Source organism: Oncorhynchus mykiss, chromosome 20 (genome assembly GCF_057628025.1).
Source record: "Oncorhynchus mykiss isolate SJ-2025 chromosome 20, ASM5762802v1, whole genome shotgun sequence".
Lineage (NCBI taxonomy): Eukaryota > Metazoa > Chordata > Actinopteri > Salmoniformes > Salmonidae > Oncorhynchus > Oncorhynchus mykiss.
In genome coordinates, this window is record NC_143041.1 from 39,297,447 (window position 1) to 39,316,109 (window position 18,663).

Below are 18,663 nucleotides of genomic sequence, written 5' to 3' on the forward strand. Positions count from 1 at the left end.
CTGATGTAATACACCTTGCAGCTGATGTAATACACCTTGCAGCGGATGTAATACACCTTGCAGCGGATGTAATACACCTTGCAGCTGATGTAATACACCTTGCAGCGGATGTAATACACCTTGCAGCGGATGTAATACACCTTGCAGCTGATGTAATACACCTTGCAGCTGATGTAATACACCTTGCAGCGGATGTAATACACCTTGCAGCGGATGTAATACACCTTGCAGCTGATGTAATACACCTTGCAGCGGATGTAATACACCTTGCAGCTGATGTAATACACCTTGCAGCTGATGTAATACACCTTGCAGCGGATGTAATACACCTTGCAGCGGATGTAATACACCTTGCAGCTGATGTAATACACCTTGCAGCTGATGTAATACACCTTGCAGCTGATGTAATACACCTTGCAGCTGATGTAATACACCTTGCAGCTGATGTAATACAGTTTGAGGGTTTCGAAACACAGAAGGAAATTACTTAGATTTCATTGTACTTTTATGAATGACTTTTGCCTGGCTGATGATTATGTTTAATGATGTAAAGTTGTTGATTTCCCTGTTAGATTAAGTTCTGAATCCACAGTAGCTGTCTCTGTCAACTAAGCTTTTTCTCCGGTTCATCTCAAAATCTGAATTTTGAAATAAAATTAATAAAAATACTCGAACAAAACACTTGGTTGAAAATCTATAATCAGCTGCTGTGTCTGTGACTGAGGTGTGAATACATTGTGGACTACTGAGATGCCTCTATTCACATACCAGGCTGCAGAAAGATTAAGAGAACAGTTCTATAATACCATGTGAATAAGAAAACAGAATAACCCAGTACTGAGAATTCCTGCAACTTGAATCTTCGCAATATGAAAATGCAAATATACTTATTTCTATGACTGTTATTGTTCAGTCTAGAGCTTCCCAAAGCCAGAAAACTAAACCTCTTCTAAGAGAGCCAAGGATATTCTTTGCAAGGCGAAGCTGCCCTTATGGAACACTCTTGAAGTGATACCTGGCAATATGAATAGGGTCGAGGGAACTGCACTTCTTTCCTTACCTTGAACTGAAACAAAAGGCTTGACATTGTAGCTACTTCTTTGTGGCCCCCACAGAGGTATTACACTCGAGACAAATTGACTTTAAAGAATGCTTTGAGGAATTTAAAGAGTCGAACGGCAAAGCCTAAGCGGAACTGATTTCTCAGACACTTGATAATCAGAGTATTTTTTTCATTATGAGACTTGTCTTTCTGACGGCATTAGTCTCAGTGAACTTTCTCTCTTTAAGTCCCTGATGAAGGTCCTTTTTGAATAGATGTGTGGGTGGCAAGAGAATTCCTGGTGAATTCAAGAGGTTATTGGTTTTGAAATATTTAATGGCAAGTCTCTTATAAATCTACATATTTGATTCTTCATCAACACATCAATCAGAGTGATTTCATTAAAACACAATTTTATACAGCATGATAATAACATGGCAAACACTGGAAATGAAAAAGTGCATACCTTGAAAAGGCCTCACCATTCACTTAAAATACACCACTGAAGACTTGTAAGACAGACATTCAGAGTTCAGCTATCATAATCTAATAATCAGTGTTCACCAGTGCAATTATGCATGCAGCTCTCATTTCTAGGAACCCCCCATCACAGAATATAAAGGTAATTTCAGAGCTGCCTGACTTTATTCCACACAATGCGTTGTTCTTTTGCACGGAGTCCATTGAGATACATTGCAATCAAGCTCCAGATCAAGCCACTTTAAAAGGGAGGGAGTTCTAAGAAAGTTTGAAGTAATCGGACACAGTTGTGTGCATGACTAACGGATCACTTAGTTACTCCACGTTTATTTTATTATTCAGCTCAAGAATCTGAGCCTAACGAGACAAGCGAGGATGTATGATCTTTGGACTTCTGTACCTTTTTTCCTTTAAAGATGCATGGCCACAGTGATCAGTAGAGAGGATGTATAAACCCGGAACTAACTATGTGTAAGCCTGTAAACTTAAGTATAGGTTTTAACAAATTAATTCATTATCAAACGAGGACGTTAGATCATCTGTGAAGAATCTATTGCTATACTTCTGAAAATACTTTAGAAATTATAATTAAAGGGATCGATAGAAGTCTTAAAGCTGAATGAATCTTCTGTCAGTGAAGAGAAAGGCCTGCTCAGTCATTTCAAATGGAGCCAAGTCCCATGTTCTCTCTGAGCTAATGCACACTGTACTGACCCCCTTAGAGTAGCAGCTTCACAGCTTACATTAACATCATTTAGCAGAAGCTCTCATCTAGAGCAAACATTTTCATACTTTCTTTTCATACTGGTACCCCGCAGGAATCAAACCCACAACCCTGGCGTTGCAAGCACCATGCTCTACCAACTGAGCTACACGGGACTAGCTCTGTTATGGACTCTGTTGTGGAAACTAATCTGACTGGCACGAGAGCTCAGTGACACTATAGCCTTTCAGCACTAATCTGGCATCTGTTTGCAAACTGCAAAAATACATCCACTCCAAAAGTCCTAAATGGATTACTTAAAAGCCCAAGTTCATTTTTAAATGATGAACTGGCAAATCAGGCCATAGCGCTGTTTGAAATTAATAACTCAATCGATCCTACTGTAGGTACAATGGTATTGGCCAACAATGGTATACACATCAGTTGACCATGCTATACAGCATCCAGACTCTAAGAACTCCATTGACACAAGTTTAGGTTCGTTAACCATTTGTGAATGTTAGCAATGTACCGTAGTTATTGTACTTGGTTCTTTGTACTTGATGAGGAGGTTGTATTACCAAGAGTGAAAGCTGACAACATGCATCTAAGTGCTTCAACCCCATAACTGTCTCTACTTGCAGAAAGGTTCTGTTGAGCCGTGATCCAACAGTCTGTTGATTCTAAGAAAACAATGTTTTCAATCTGCCACTGCTCCATTTGAAATGGAGTGATGGTGGACCACTAACCCCTAACACAATCTCTGTGACCAGACCCTGGCATTATTCTTGCTGTTATCATTATTTTTTCGCTACTCCCCTTCTCCGTTAAGACTGATTGACAAACTAAAGAGAATGTCCTGAATATGTCCTCCTAGTCCTCAGTTCCGGTGTGCTTATTCAAAGATGATCCATATAACAACAATTACCATCTAATTAATTGTGTGCTTCCAAAGTATGGTGATGTGGCCATGGCAGCGTCAATAAGAATTCTCTTTTCAGATCTGTTGTCAGTGCAGCTGCTAATCAGGAGTTTTCATCTGTGAACAAGTGCTGCATTTACTCAAGGGTCTCGCCTTTGAGGTGACGGAGAAACCACTTATTTCATGCATTTTGACTCTTAGACAACTTTTCAAGTGATTCGCCAAGAGGAACTGAAAGTTAACCAAAACAATCATTCAATGTCAAGCAAGGATAAGGAGCCTATTCTAATTGAATGAAGGGTGCAAAGATGGTGTTTCAGTGAGTTGAAGCTGTTTAGGGTGGTATCCCTTCATTTGAACAAATAGTGTTGTCAATATTTAAATAAGGACATACGCGTATCGTTGACAGAATACACAGCCATTGTAACGCTCAATGAGTGAATGGGTGTGGAGTCAGGCGCAGAGAGCAAATGGGTGTGGAGTCAGGCGCAGAGAGCAAAAGGATTCAGGAAAAACACCCTTTAATGTCCAAAATACACAGGAACAAAAATAGTAACCAAACACAGGCGTAACTCTAAAACAAAATAGTACCCTGATGTGAAAATACTAGGACAGTGCGAAAACCCAACAAAAACACTAACACCTCTCAGACATACAGGAGAACAAGCCCGCACAAACAGAAGCGGGCTAAACAAACTTAAATAACCCCACCCTAACAACCAAACAATAAACAGGTGAAACCAATTAGACAAAACCAAACGAACACGGAACAAAGGATCGGTGGCAGCTAGTAGACCGGCGACGGCGACCGCTGAGCGCCACCCGAACAGGAAGGGGAGCCACCTTCGGTAATATTCGTGACAGCCATTTTCTGTAGAGTATACCTAGATAAGTTAACAAAGGCCTGAAACCAATGTTATTGTCAGAGGTTTTCACAAGGACATCTCAGATGTCCACACGATCATCCTCAGTGTAAACCGTTTAACACATTGTTGGTCTCCCGTACTATTTTAGTAATTTAGCAGACGCTCTGATATGGAGCGACAAGGGTTAAGTGCCTTGCTCAATCAAGAACACATCAACAGATTTTTCACCTTGTCAGCTCAGGGATTTAAACCAGCAACCTTTTGGTCACTGGCCCAATGCTGTTAACTGCTAGGCTACCTACCTGTCGTGCTCCACAAGCAAAGCTTGAAACATGTTTCTGGCGCGGACGCCTGTGTCTGAATTAGTTTGATTGTTTGGATAAAGACTGGGTGGCTCATGTTGCATATATTAAATAGTGTGGCATTTAAGAGATTGAGTCATTACCTGTCAATCTATTTTACCCGGTAATAGCCTGTGTGTGGACAGCCATTGGTGAGCTAACAGAGGCTATGGCATTTTTAGTAGCTGTGGAAAACATAAAGTATGTCTCACAGGTGAGGGAATCAAACCATTAGTGGTAAACATTACAGCGGGGGGGGGGGGGGGGGGGGGGGGGGGGTGAAGTTGTTGTCTCCAGTACCAACACAGAATTAAAGATTCATAAGCTGCTCAAGTTTTAAATTAGATAAACATGAAATGGCATTCAGAACAAGTATAAGAGGGAACATCACTGGACATAACAATATAGGAAAATGAATGCTTCATCAAAGACTTGCCAGGCATCTTCCATGTGGCACAGAGGTTTAAGGCACTACAAGGCATCACTACAAATACGGGTTCGATCCCGGGCTGTCTCGCAGCCGGCTGCGCCCAGGAGAACCATGAGGCGGCACACAATTGGCCCAGCGTCATCAGGGTTAGGGGAGGGTTTGCTGGCTGGGATGTCCTTGTCCCATCGTGCTCTAGCGACTTCTGTGGTGAGCCAGGCACATGCACACCGTCCAACTGGCAACTGTGCATGTGCCTGGCTCACCACAGAAGTCGCTAGAGCACGATGGGACAAGGACATCCCAGCCAGCAAACCCTCCCCTAACCCTGATGACGCTGGGCCAATTGTGTGCCGCCTCATGGTTCTCCTGGGCGCAGCCGGCTGCGAGACAGCCCGGGATCGAACCCGTATTTGTAGTGATGCCTTGTAGTGCCTTAAACCTCTGTGCCACATGGAAGATGCCTGGCAAGTCTTTGATGAAGCATTCATTTTCCTATATTGTTATGTCCAGTGATGTTCCCTCTTATACTTGTTCTGAATGCCATTTCATGTTTATCTAATTTAAAACTTGAGCAGCTTATGAATCTTTAATTCTGTGTTGGTACTGGAGACAACAACTTCACCGGGGGGGGGGTGAAGTTGTTGTCTCCAGTACCAACACAGAATTAAAGATTCATAAGCTGCTCAAGTTTTAAATTAGATAAACATGAAATGGCATTCAGAACAAGTATAAGAGGGAACATCACTGGACATAACAATATAGGAAAATGAATGCTTCATCAAAGACTTGCCAGGCATCTTCCATGTGGCACAGAGGTTTAAGGCACTACAAGGCATCACTACAAATACGGGTTCGATCCCGGGCTGTCTCGCAGCCGGCTGCGCCCAGGAGAACCATGAGGCGGCACACAATTGGCCCAGCGTCATCAGGGTTAGGGGAGGGTTTGCTGGCTGGGATGTCCTTGTCCCATCGTGCTCTAGCGACTTCTGTGGTGAGCCAGGCACATGCACAGTTGCCAGTTGGACGGTGTGTCTGGATTCTGGGTTAAGCGAGCAGTGTGTCAAGAATCAGTGTGACTTGGCAGTGTTGTGTTTTGGAGAATGCATGGCTCTCGACCTTCGCCTCTCCCGAGTCCGTACGGGAGTTGCAGTGATGGGACAAAACTGTAACTACCAATTGGGGAGAAAATCTGTAAAAAAAAGAATATAAACTACCGTTCAAAGGTTTGGGGTTGCTTGTTGATGCTGAGACTGGTGTTTTGCGGGTACTATTTTGAGCCTGTAATCGAACTCACAAATGCTGATGCTCCAGATCCTCAACTAGTCTAAAGGAGGCCAGTTTTATTGCTTCCTTAATCAGCACAACAGTTTTCAGCTGTGCCAACATAATTGCAAAAGGGTTTACTAATGATCAATTAGCCTTTAAAATGATAAACTTGGATTGGCTAACACAACGTGCCATTGGAACACAGGAGTGATGGTTGCTGATATTGGGCCTCCGTACGCCTATGTAGACATTCCATAAAAAATAAGCCGTTTCCAGCTACAATAGTCATTTACAACATGAACAATGTCTACACTGTATTTCGGATCAATTTGATGCGATTTTAATGGACAACCAAAATTGCTTTTCTTTCAAAAACAAGTACATTTCTAAGTGACCCCAAACTTTTGAACGGTAGTGTATATAAAAAAAAAGGCATGACAGAGTATATACTCTAGTGGAAACAAGAACTGCATACAACATTCTGGGAACATGCTACACTAGAAGTAGAGGGATGCCATTGGTAGCTAGGAAATATCTATGGTAAGTGTTTAATTACATTGACTAGTATGATTCATTTCAGCCTTGAGAATGGTTGTCATTGAGAAAGGATTAAAAGCCTCCTTCTGTGAAATGATTATTGGATAGACGTGATGGATTAGGGCTGTACTACCATATTTTTACAGACTTTACAACTCTTAGCTTGATGGGTTGAACGAAGATTATAGGCAAACTAGGGTGGCAGGTAGCCTGGTGGTTAAGCGTGTTGGGCTAGTAACAGGTGGTTGGTTCATATTCCCGAGCTGACTCTGAGAAAAGTATTATTGAGCAAGGCACTTAATCCTAATCGCTCCTGTAAATTGCTCTGGATAAGAGTGTTTGCTAAATTACTCAAATGAAAATTTAGCTTGTTTGACCCCATACTATTGAAGTAGGTTACTAGGTGTTTGTACCTAAATCTTCACAAATCAACAATAATGTCTTATTATCGAGAAAATATTATGTATTTGATTGGTACTCTGTTCAGTAACACTTTTTGGATTGTTAGAAGTTAGCTAAAATAGCAACATTAGCTACTTTCACTCTACTTATTTTTGGCAGCCCAATTATCTTGGCATGTGCATTAACGGGTCGGTACAACAAGTACCGGACGGCCATTTTGGAAGTAGAATCTGACCAGTCTGTACTGGCTCTAGGAAATAAAAAGTTGTGAGTGCCCCACACGCAGCTATACACATTTTGTGAAGCTTTATCTATAATTGAATGTGGACACTAGAGATGTAAGCGTCCAGGGAAAATCAGTTGGATTTATTTCTACACTGTTTCTGTGACACGATCTCATCAGAATGTGCTTGTGTTTGATCCCAGTGAAGGCTGGGTCTTTGCTAAAGGGTCCTTGAACCGGTCTAGCAATGCTATGGTCCTTCTGTTCTTGTTCCCTGTTATTGTGTGCCTGATGTCATTGCCTTTTCTGCTGAGTGTAAAGCATTTTGTTTCATTTTCTGAAAACTGTCTTTCTATGAAAACAGTTCACATTTGCGACATGACCACAGTACAAATCTGAGACCACTAACAATAATGCAAAGTACTTAATTATTTGATAACAATGACTAAATGTAATGTAACATTTCTCTCTTTGCAGGTTATCTGGCTTCATGTTGCCGTCACCTATTGTGAGCACAGGGTCAATAATGGCCCTTTGGTTCACAACAGATTTTGCTGTGAGTGCACAAGGATTTAAAGCAATTTATGAAGGTAAGACCTATTATTATTGATTATTTCTCCAATTAAAAACCTGGCTGAATTGATGTAAGAGAGGGTTAACAAAAATGGTTAAAAAAATATTTGTGTTAACAAAATGGTAATTGTCTAACTATTGACTTGTTTTTCTATTCTATATTGAGTTCTTTCAATGGCTAAGTTGGCGGTGCATTGTGATTGCTGTGCCAGAGTCATTTGTTTGATTCCCCCATGGGCCACAGATCCTGAAAATAAAATATATAAATGACTATGTTATTATTGTATTATAGGGTAATTCATGAATCGGTGTCTCAAAATCAGCATATTAATATGCTTTCAGAGAGCGGGGTGCATTTCGTATGATGAACACTGCTAATTAGTGTGCACTTAACGTACACCTCTTCAGGACATGTCAATTGGTTACTGTTTAAGGCTTGTGCAGAGAGTTCATCTGCTAAGTACATGTTTCAGTTTAAAGTTTACATGATTAAACCTGTGGTTGATAGCTGTGGCATTTCATGTGAGTTTCAGTTGACTGTATCAAACTAGGGTCATTACAAAGCCCATATGGTCTGTTTCACACAGTATACAGCACAAACCACAACATCTCATATATTTTCCATGAAGTCTAATATCACTGGAGTCTCAACTCACCCCCCCCCTGTAAGAAAACATCTCTCAGGCTGGCATACACTGCAGCAAACTTCATGAGCCCTCATGAGACCCTGGAACCTAGGCTATGAATGATGCACGAGCATGGCACTTTGCTCGTAAACCTTTGTAAGGATAAGCTTTCTTTTTTTATTTTCTTTTTTATTCCTCCTTCTGAACATTTTCATCTCTAGGGATTCAGAGTTTTGTTATTGCTACGGGGTTTTGAGTGGATACCAAAACTCAATTCCCTAAATGGAATATCAATCTCGTTTGGTAACATCAATTGTTGCTGGTTGTGACAATGTCTGAAGTACTTTATGTTTTATTGTGTGTAGAGTGAGATAGTTCTTACTGTGAGTGATAATGAAATAATGAAGCATGATAGGCTAATCTAATGTTGGTTGTATCAGAACACTATTTCCTGATATCTTAACATACTGTTTTTGAATCAAATATTAAGTACTAGCCTAACCACTGCCTCAGAATTAGCTACAGCTGCTGTATGTTACAGCATGAATAAGATTAGCAAGATTGTGTTATCTTTACATTTGCTTCATTTCTCCACATAGAAGAAGAACTGTGTTGCATTCTAGGTTAACGTCAAATCTTATTTTTATTATGCATTAGTGGCTGCCCTCTCAGAACATTAATAGCCTATCCATCAGGTTGATGGAGTTTTAATATGGGCGTTTCTTCTGGTTGCCTGAATGGATTCCATTTAAGCTGACAAAGATCGATATTCCATGTAACCATTGGAGTCTAAATCGAAATTGACTGTAGATTTTGTCTTGGATTTTAGAGAATTCTGATACAGGCTATGATTTCATTGATGAAAGTGTCACAACCATTGTTATGATGGAGGACGTTAATGGACCCCTAGAGTGTTGATAGTATTGATGGTAACTAAAGTTATTTTGGAAGCATTGTGTTTGTCATTTTCATTTTATTGCAGTTGAAATTGAGATATGATGTCATCCAACTATGCAACCTGCAGGTTTTCCCAACAGCCCTTAGTTTGTGATTTATGGGCCATTACACTTGAGTAATTGTAATCTATTTGCCTGCAGAGTCTTGATTGGTACAGCAGTGTCTGCGAGATGGATTTATAACCTTGCAGCGTATTTCCCTCCCCGGATGCTCTTAGGAATCAGAAATAGCTATGTTTGCTAATTGGTTTACTATTGTTGAAGCTAATTGAGAACACAAACCTGTTCTGACAAGACAAAAGCTGTGTTTTTGAACCATTATTACATGTTTTGGACCCTAATTTCATGTTTTAGAACATTATCAGTATATATGTTAAGCAGTTGGACTTATCTGCCGTCATTGTGCTCTGAAATCATGGCAAATTAAGAGGACGAAAACCATCTTTGTGATCCCATTGTAATTCAATCATTGCCACTAATATTTTATTTTATTTTATGAAATAATTGGGCTACTATGTTGTTGCAATTAAAAATATATATTAGAGGTCCACAGTAGCATACAAATATGCTATTTTACTCAGCCTTTTAGTCTTAAGGCTCTACGGGGACACACACTTAAAGTTAAAATACAGTCCAAGTTGAGCGACAACAATAATCTAAGAAGTCGCATCTCTCATATTAGACCAATGTAAAAATAGTAACTTTCCTCAAATGATCTTTGAAAAGAGCCCCACCTGTTACACCTAGGTATGAATCAATCTGTACTAGATAGTATAGAGAAAGTGCCCATGAACAACAGCTCTCCTGTTTGTTAGAGATATTGCTCCCCATAATACTAACTTCAACCAACAAAATGCCATCTTCAAAGCACTAAAGTTGGCAAACCTTGCTTGATTGGATGGATTTAAATCCATGTGCCACTTTGAATCATTCCTTTGAGTCTCTTGTCAAGGGATTTCTTTACCTTTCTTGCACAGTGCAGCATGAAGACGTTTTAAAATCAACTTAAAAAATATCGGAAAATTATTTGCTGGAAATATTCTCTGAGACAAAATACACGAAATATAAATATAAACGCAACATATAAAATGTTGGTCCCATGTTTCATGAGCTGAAATAAAAGATCACAGAAATTCATTGTACTCAAATTTGTTACATTTCTCCTTTTCCAAAACAATCCATCCACCTGACTGGTGTGGCATATGAAAAAGCTGATTAAACAGCATGACCATTACACAGGTGCACCTGGTGCTGGGGACAATGAAAGGCCAATCTAAAATGTGCAGTTTTGTCACGTTTGTCAAGTTTTGAGGGCGCGTGCAATTGGCATTCTGACTGTAGGATTGTCCACCAGAGCTGTTGCCAGAGAATGTAATGTTAAATTCTCTACCATAAGCCGCCTCCAACATCATTTTAGTGAATTTGGCAGTAAGTCCAACTGGCCTCACAACCGCTGACCGTGTGTATGCAATCGTGTAGGCGAGCGGTTTGCTGATATAAACGTTGTGAACAGAGTGCCCATGGTGGCGGTGGGGTTATGGTATGGGCAAGCATAAGCTACGGCCAACAAACATAATTGCATTTATCGATGGCAATTTGAATGCACAGAGATAACGTGACGAGATCCTGATGCAAATTGTCGTGCCATTTATCCACCACCATCACCTCATGCACAGCTCCATGTCGCAAGGATCTGTACACAATTCCTGGAAGCTGAAAATGTCCCAGTTCTTCCATGGCCTGCATACCAGACATGCCACCCATTGAGCAGGTTTGGGATGCTCTGGATCGACACGCATGACAGCGTGTTCCAGCTCCGGGCCGATATCCATCAACTTCGCACAGCCATTGAAGAGGAGTGGGACAACATTTACAGGCCACAATCAACAGCCTGATCAACTCTATGCGATGGAAATGTGTCGTGCTGCATGAGGCAAATGGTGGTCACACCAGATACTGACTGGTAAACCAGATACTGGTTTTCTGATCCATGATCCTACCTTTTTATTTAAGGTGTCTGTCACCAAAAGATGCATATCTGATTTGCAGGTTATGTGAAATCCATAGATTAGGGCCTAATGAATTTATTTAACTTGACTGATTTCCTTATTTGAACTGTAACTCAGTTAAGTCTTTGAAATTGTTGCATGTTGTGTGTATATTTTTGTTCAGTATAGAAGGAACAAACAGCAACATCAGAGAGAATACAACCAAGCAGGAGAGGAAACATGGAACCCATTGTTTTAAATGCCAAGAGAATTATAAGGCGGTATCAGTGTTAATGTTATATTAAACTGCCAAAAGGTTAAGCCTTCAAAAAAATGATAATGTTGTATTGCAGTTAGTCACAGCTTATGCATGTGCATGTATTGGTGTGTGGTTTGTGTAAATCTGTGAATGTTGAAGGCATAAAAAGCGACATGCTACATCACTTAAGCTTAGATACACAACCACACATACTGTAATTTACATTGGTTTCAGATCCCACAGAACAAGAGTCAAGCATTCAGCATTATTTGACCCATTTACCATTATTTCAGTCCCGCAAAAAAAAAATGTTTTACAGGGGATCATCCTCAACAGGATCCTGTAGGCGAATTTCCCATTACATTAAAGGGGAATATAGGCCTGTTTACTATTTCCTTGAGGAGGATGTTTACTGCTGCATCTTGCTGATATTCCTCTTTTTGTTATGTACCTTATAAGGAATTCTAAACCTCATGGGTATTTATATTGCAACAGCCTCGTTTAGAGCCATAATGATATTTCATATTGAAAAAAGCCTGAGAGGCAATAATCAAGTGCTGCAGAGCATTCAAAGAATGATAGACTATTGCCTGTGAAATAAAATGATGGCTTGGACACATTGGAAGGCCAATAGTGTGAGGTGAGCTAATCCCATTAATGGCCAAGCTATGAAACATAAGTCATTTGAATGATAAAAGCACAGTGCACACAGATACTGTTAAACTCCTTGAAGATGCGTGTGAATATTTAACATTCACAAGCCTTGGAGCTTTTATCTACAATTTAGAAACACATTAATTCACATTATGTGAATGTATTGGTATTTACAGTATGGGGAAGAATCGACATTGGTATTCAGATCAATCAGTGCCGAGTGTTTGTGGTTTTAATGACAGATCCTTATATCGACTCTCAAGGACAAACTCCAAGACAGAGTGCCTTACATATCCAATCAAATTCAAGCTGCCTCTTGGAGTTCATGTTTTAAGTTGTTGCTGAAAAGCTGCTCACACCTTTACGCTGATTTTGCTCATCCTTCTATCTGGGCCACCAGCCTAAGGGAGCTGCTTTAGTGAACTCCACAAGTCGAAAGGATTTGTAATATCAGAAAAAAAGCATTTCATTTCTGTATCAACATTTCTATATTTCTCTAAACTTTTTTGTGGATGTTTTATTTGATACCATAACCAATAATACAGTAGCTATGTTCAGATTGTCTCACTCCAAGCTGCAATAATATATAATAATATTCAGGTACTGTATATGTCAGAAAATGCCATGCCGAAATTGCAGAAATGAAAGCACTCTAGTTCTGAACTCATAGACTGATGTTCTGCTCATAGTGGAAATACACAATGATGTTAAATGTCCTACTCCCTGGCTCAGTCAACAGTGACCCTCATGGGCTCACCTACAAGTCCATGCTAGGTAAAGCTCTGCCTTATCTCAGTTCACTGGTCATGATGGCAACACCCACCCGTAGCATGCGCTCCAGCAGGTGTATCTCACTGATCATCCCTAAAGCCAACACCTCATTTGGCCGCCTTTCCTTCCAGTTCTCTGCCGCCTGTGACTGGAACGAATTGCAAAAATCGTTGAAGTTGGAGACCTTTATCTCCCTCACCAACTTTAAACATCTGCTATCTGAGCAGCTAACCGATCGCTGCAGCTGTACATAGTCCATCAGTAAATAGCCCACCCAATTTACCTACCTCATCCCCATACTGTTTTTATTTATTTACTTTTCTGCTCTTTTGCACACCAGTATCTCTACCTGTACATGACCATCTGATCATTTATCACTCCAGTGTTAATCTGCTAAAATTGTAATTATTCGCTTACCTCCTCATGCCTTTTGCACACAATGTATATAGACTCCTTTTTTTTGTTTTTTGTTTTGTTTTCTACTGTGTTATTGATTTGTTTATTGTTTACTCCATGTGTAACTCTGTGTTGCTGTCTGTTCACACTGCTATGCTTTATCTTGGTCAGGTCGCAGTTGTAAATGAGAACTTGTTCTCAGCTAGCCTAGCTGGTTAAATAAAGGTGAAATAAAAAAAATAAAAAAAACCTATCCATAGAGGCCATGACAGATCAGTAGGGGTAAAAACCTTCAAGGGTCATCTGGGACCACGGACATTTCACATTCAGCAGGTGTAAAGAATACTTGGCTCCGCTATGGGAGCACAGCTCTAACACGTTGTCCACATTTTAGACTGAAATTTAAAATAAAATAAAATAAAAAATAAAAGTAGCTGGTATAGATGGAAGTAGTATTTTGCATTAAAAAGAGAGGGACGCTTCCTTGAAACTGTGACTGAATGGACCAACTATTTTCTGCAGAGTCATTCAAATGGCTTTTAACTTTTAACTTGAGACGTTGATGTGAATTAGAAGTCAACTGACCAAATACTAAGGGCTAGAGTCACTGTAGTAGGAGAGGGCGGCCTTTGGCACAATTTGAAAATATATCATTTTTTGTTGAATTTGTGTACATTTTTTTCAGTTAATCTATACATGTCTGAGGTCTTTCGCGCTGTCCAGACCACATAGTAGTTGAATTGAGTCCTTGAGTTCATAGCACTTTATCGACGAATAACAAACAGATCCCACTGGGCACAGACATCAATTCAACATCTATTCCACAATAGTTCAATGTCATTTCTTTGCAATGACGTGGAAACAACGTTGATTCAACCAGTGTGTGCCCAGTAGGATGGTACCGTTATCTATTATCGAGGCATAACACATTGATGGTACTACCACTACAGAAACATTACAGAAAACCACTACAGAAACATTACAGAAAACCACTACATTGAATGGATTTAATCAATTTTATATGACTGCAGATTTTTTGATCTTCATGTTCAAGCTGATCTCTATATTCCCTTTCATAATTAACAGTCTATCCATGTGTTTCCTCATGAGAAAAGCCAACCTGTAATGCCAGTCTAGTTTCCAGGTATACAGATAGTCTAGTTTCCCCTCAGAATTGTGTGGAATTATGTCCTGCTCAGTCTTTGTCAAAAGACTTATTAACATAGCCTTTGACACATTTGATGGTGCTGTATATCTACACCGAGTATACCAAACATGAAGATAATATTGAGTTGCACCCCCCCTCTACGGTATTGAATGCATTCCACAAGAATGCTGGCCCATGTTGACATCTGTGCTTCCCACAGTTGTGTCAAGTTTGAGTGGACGTCCTTTGGGTGGTGGACCATTCTTGATACACACAGGAAACTGAGCGTGAAAACCCCAGGAGCTTTGCAGTTCTTGACACAACACAAACCGGTGCATCTAGCACCGACTACCATAACCCATTCAAAGGCACTTCAAACTTTTGACTTGCCTATTCACCCTCTGAATGACACACATACAAAATCCATGTCTCAATTGTCTCAATAGTTAAAAATTATTCTTTAACCTCGGGATTACAAACATACACAATATACTAACACAATGACCCAATAAATACTCAATCTAAGAAATATTGATTCTTCATCTATTATAGTCCCACAACATTTCAATGTATTATATTTAAATTGTTTTAAAATCATGTTTAAATGTACAGTGCCTTGCGAAAGTATTCGGCCCCCTTGAACTTTGCGACCTTTTGCCACATTTCAGGCTTCAAACATAAAGATATAAAACTGTATTTTTTTGTGAAGAATCAAGAACAAGTGGGACACAATCATGAAGTGGAACGACATTTATTGGATATTTAAAACTTTTTTAACAAATCAAAAACTGAAAAATTGGGCGTGCAAAATTATTCAGCCCCTTTAATTTCAGTGCAGCAAACTCTCTCCAGAAGTTCAGTGAGGATCTCTGAATGATCCAATGTTGACCTAAATGACTAATGATGATAAATACAATCCACATGTGTGTAATCAAGTCTCCGTATAAATGCAGCTGCCCTGTGATAGTCTCAGAGGTCCGTTAAAAGCGCAGAGAGCATCATGAAGAACAAGGAACACACCAGGCAGGTCCGAGATACTGTTGTGAAGAAGTTTAAAGCCGGATTTGGATACAAAAAGATTTCCCAAGCTTTAAACATCCCAAGGAGCACTGTGCAAGCGATAATATTGAAATGGAAGGAGTATCAGACCACTGCAAATCTACCAAGACCTGGCCGTCCCTCTAAACTTTCAGCACATACAAGGAGAAGACTGATCAGAGATGCAGCCAAGAGGCCCATGATCACTCTGGATGAACTGCAGAGATCTACAGCTGAGGTGGGAGACTCTGTCCATAGGACAACAATCAGTCGTATATCGCACAAATCTGGCCTTTATGGAAGAGTGGCAAGAAGAAAGCCATTTCTTAAAGATATCCATAAAAAGTGTCGGTTAAAGTTTGCCACAAGCCACCTGGGAGACACACCAAACGTGGAAGAAGGTGCTCTGGTCAGATGAAACCAAAATTGAACTTTTTGGCAACAATGCAAAACGTTATGTTTGGCGTAAAAGCAACACAGCTCATCACCCTGAACACACCATCCCCACTGTCAAACATGGTGGTGGCAGCATCATGGTTTGGGCCTGCTTTTCTTCAGCAGGGACAGGGAAGATGGTTAAAATTGATGGGAAGATGGATGGAGCCAAATACAGGACCATTCTGGAAGAAAACCTGATTCTGCAAGTCTGCAAAAGACCTGAGACTGGGACGGAGATTTGTCTTCCAACAAGACAATGATCCAAAACATAAAGCAAAATCTACAATGGAATGGTTCAAAAATAAACATATCCAGGTGTTAGAATGGCCAAGTCAAAGTCCAGACCTGAATCCAATCGAGAATCTGTGGAAAGAACTGAAAACTGCTGTTTACAAATGCTCTCCATCCAACCTCACTGAGCTCGAGCTGTTTTGCAAGGAGGAATGGGAAAACATTTCAGCCTCTCAATGTGCAAAACTGATAGAGACATACCCCAAGCGACTTACAGCTGTAATCACAGCAAAAGGTGGCGCTACAAAGTATTAACTTAACCTGTTAACCTGGGGGCTGAATAATTTTGCACGCCCAATTTTTCAGTTTTTGATTTGTAAAAAAAGTTTGAAATATCCAATAAATGTCGTTCCACTTCATGATTGTGTCCCACTTGTTGTTGATTCTTCACAAAAAAATACAGTTTTATATCTTTATGTTTGAAGCCTGAAATGTGGCAAAAGGTCGCAAAGTTCAAGGGGGCCGAATACTTTCGCAAGGCACTGTATATATTGAAAGGTTTTGTAACGGTCTTCTTCCTCCTCTGACGAGGAGTAGTAGGAAGGATCGGAGGACCAATGCCCAGCGTGGTAAGTGTTCATGATACTTTTAATAGAACACAGAAAAATACAAAATAACCACGTGAAATAACTAAAACCGAAACAGTTCCGTATGGAACACACAGACACAGAAAATAATCACCCACAACTCAAAAGTTAAACCAGGCTACCTAAGTATGGTTCTCAATCAGGGACAACGATTGACAGCTGCCTCTGAGAACCCTACCAGGCCAAACACAGAAATCCCAAATTATAGAAAAAGGAACATAGACTGCCCACCCCAACTCACGTCCTGACCATACTAAAACAAAGACAAAACAAAGGAACTAAGGTCAGAATGTGACAGGTTTCTAGTTTGCTCAGTTAATTTATTCCATTTCTTTATTGTTCTAAATCTAAATGTTATTTTGCCTATTTCTCTTTTATGTGTGGATAACGCATAGATGGTGGACAATCTATTCCTAGTATTTACGGAATGTCTGTCTCTTACCAACTGAATACCGTTGTGAATAGAACTTGGCCGTTTTAAATTATGTATATTATGAAATAAAATAAGCATTTGTTTTTTAAATTATCCTGTCGATTGATGACCAACCAAGAACACTGCGCATGACTGCAACAGAAGAACCATAGCTCCACCTTAACAATCCTTGCTGCTTTGCTCTGTGCATTCTGCAGCCTCCTAACTTCACTTAATGATGCATTTCCCCAGACCACAGAACAGTAGTTCACCTGACTCTCAATTAATGCTTGTGTTATTTGCTGAATAATTTTTCCTGGTAAATATTTAGCTATCCTTCTGATTATGCATGCTGTTTTAATATATATTTTTTTGTACATAGATTAGTTATTTGAGATGACCATGATAAGCAGTTGTCTAACTGCCCTCCCAATAGTTTGGTTTTTGCCACTTCTTCAATTTGTACTCCTCTCATACTTAATTTTATCCCATGATGTTTTGGCCTTTTCCTAGTTGAACAGACCAACTGTTAAACCGATTGTCTTGCTGCATAAATTGTAGTATCATCTGCAAATATATTAGCTTTAGTTTCAGCTAAGGCATAGGGAAGATCGTTGGTATATATTAAATAAAGAAGTGGTCCAAGGCAGCTGCCCTGTGGTATTCCACAGTTTAACACACGAGGGGAAGAAAATTAACCATTGATATAGGTGGACTGTTTCCTGTCAGTTAGATATGACTGTACCCAATTCAATGCTACCTCCTTTAAACCATAATGAATTCATTTTTTATTTTTTTTATTTTTAATTTTGTTCTTTGCAGTCTTTCGGAATAGGACCAGGTTCGCATGCTTCCATACATTTGCAAACATCCCCTTTTCAAGTGTAACCAATGACGTAAACACCCCCTTTTTACCCGAGGGTATAAAGCATTTGAGTTATGAATTAACATATCAGACTAAAATGGACCACAACACGAGGTTGAAGAAGACAAAAGAACCTCCGGTTATTCTCTTTAAATCATTGTGTCCCACACTGCTTTCATGACCACTCTGGGATCAACGACAAGGTGGATTAGCCGTCCTAAGGAGACCACTCTTCCAGAACGAGTGCAAGTAGGGTGCCGTCTTTCGGATGGGACGTTAAACGGGTGTCCTGACTCTCTGAGGTCATTAAAGATCCCATGGCACTTATCGTAAGAGTAGGGGTGTTAACCCCGATGTCCTGGCTAAATTCCCAATCTGGCCCTCAAACCATCACGGTCACCTAATAATCCCCAGCTTACAATTGGCTCATTCATCCCCCTCCTCTCCCCT

At 40.0% G+C, this 18,663-nt stretch overlaps 1 protein-coding gene across 1 annotated transcript in view; it reads left to right on the forward strand.

The window, feature by feature from the left end:
* Positions 1–18,663, forward strand: part of LOC110499391 (CUB and sushi domain-containing protein 1) — a 404,263-nt gene that overhangs the window by 154,776 nt on the left and 230,824 nt on the right. Inside the window, exon 3 of the mRNA XM_090213058.1 lies at positions 7,690–7,802. Coding sequence (XP_090069184.1) covers positions 7,690–7,802 — 113 coding nt within the window. The remainder of the gene's footprint in view (positions 1–7,689; positions 7,803–18,663) is intronic.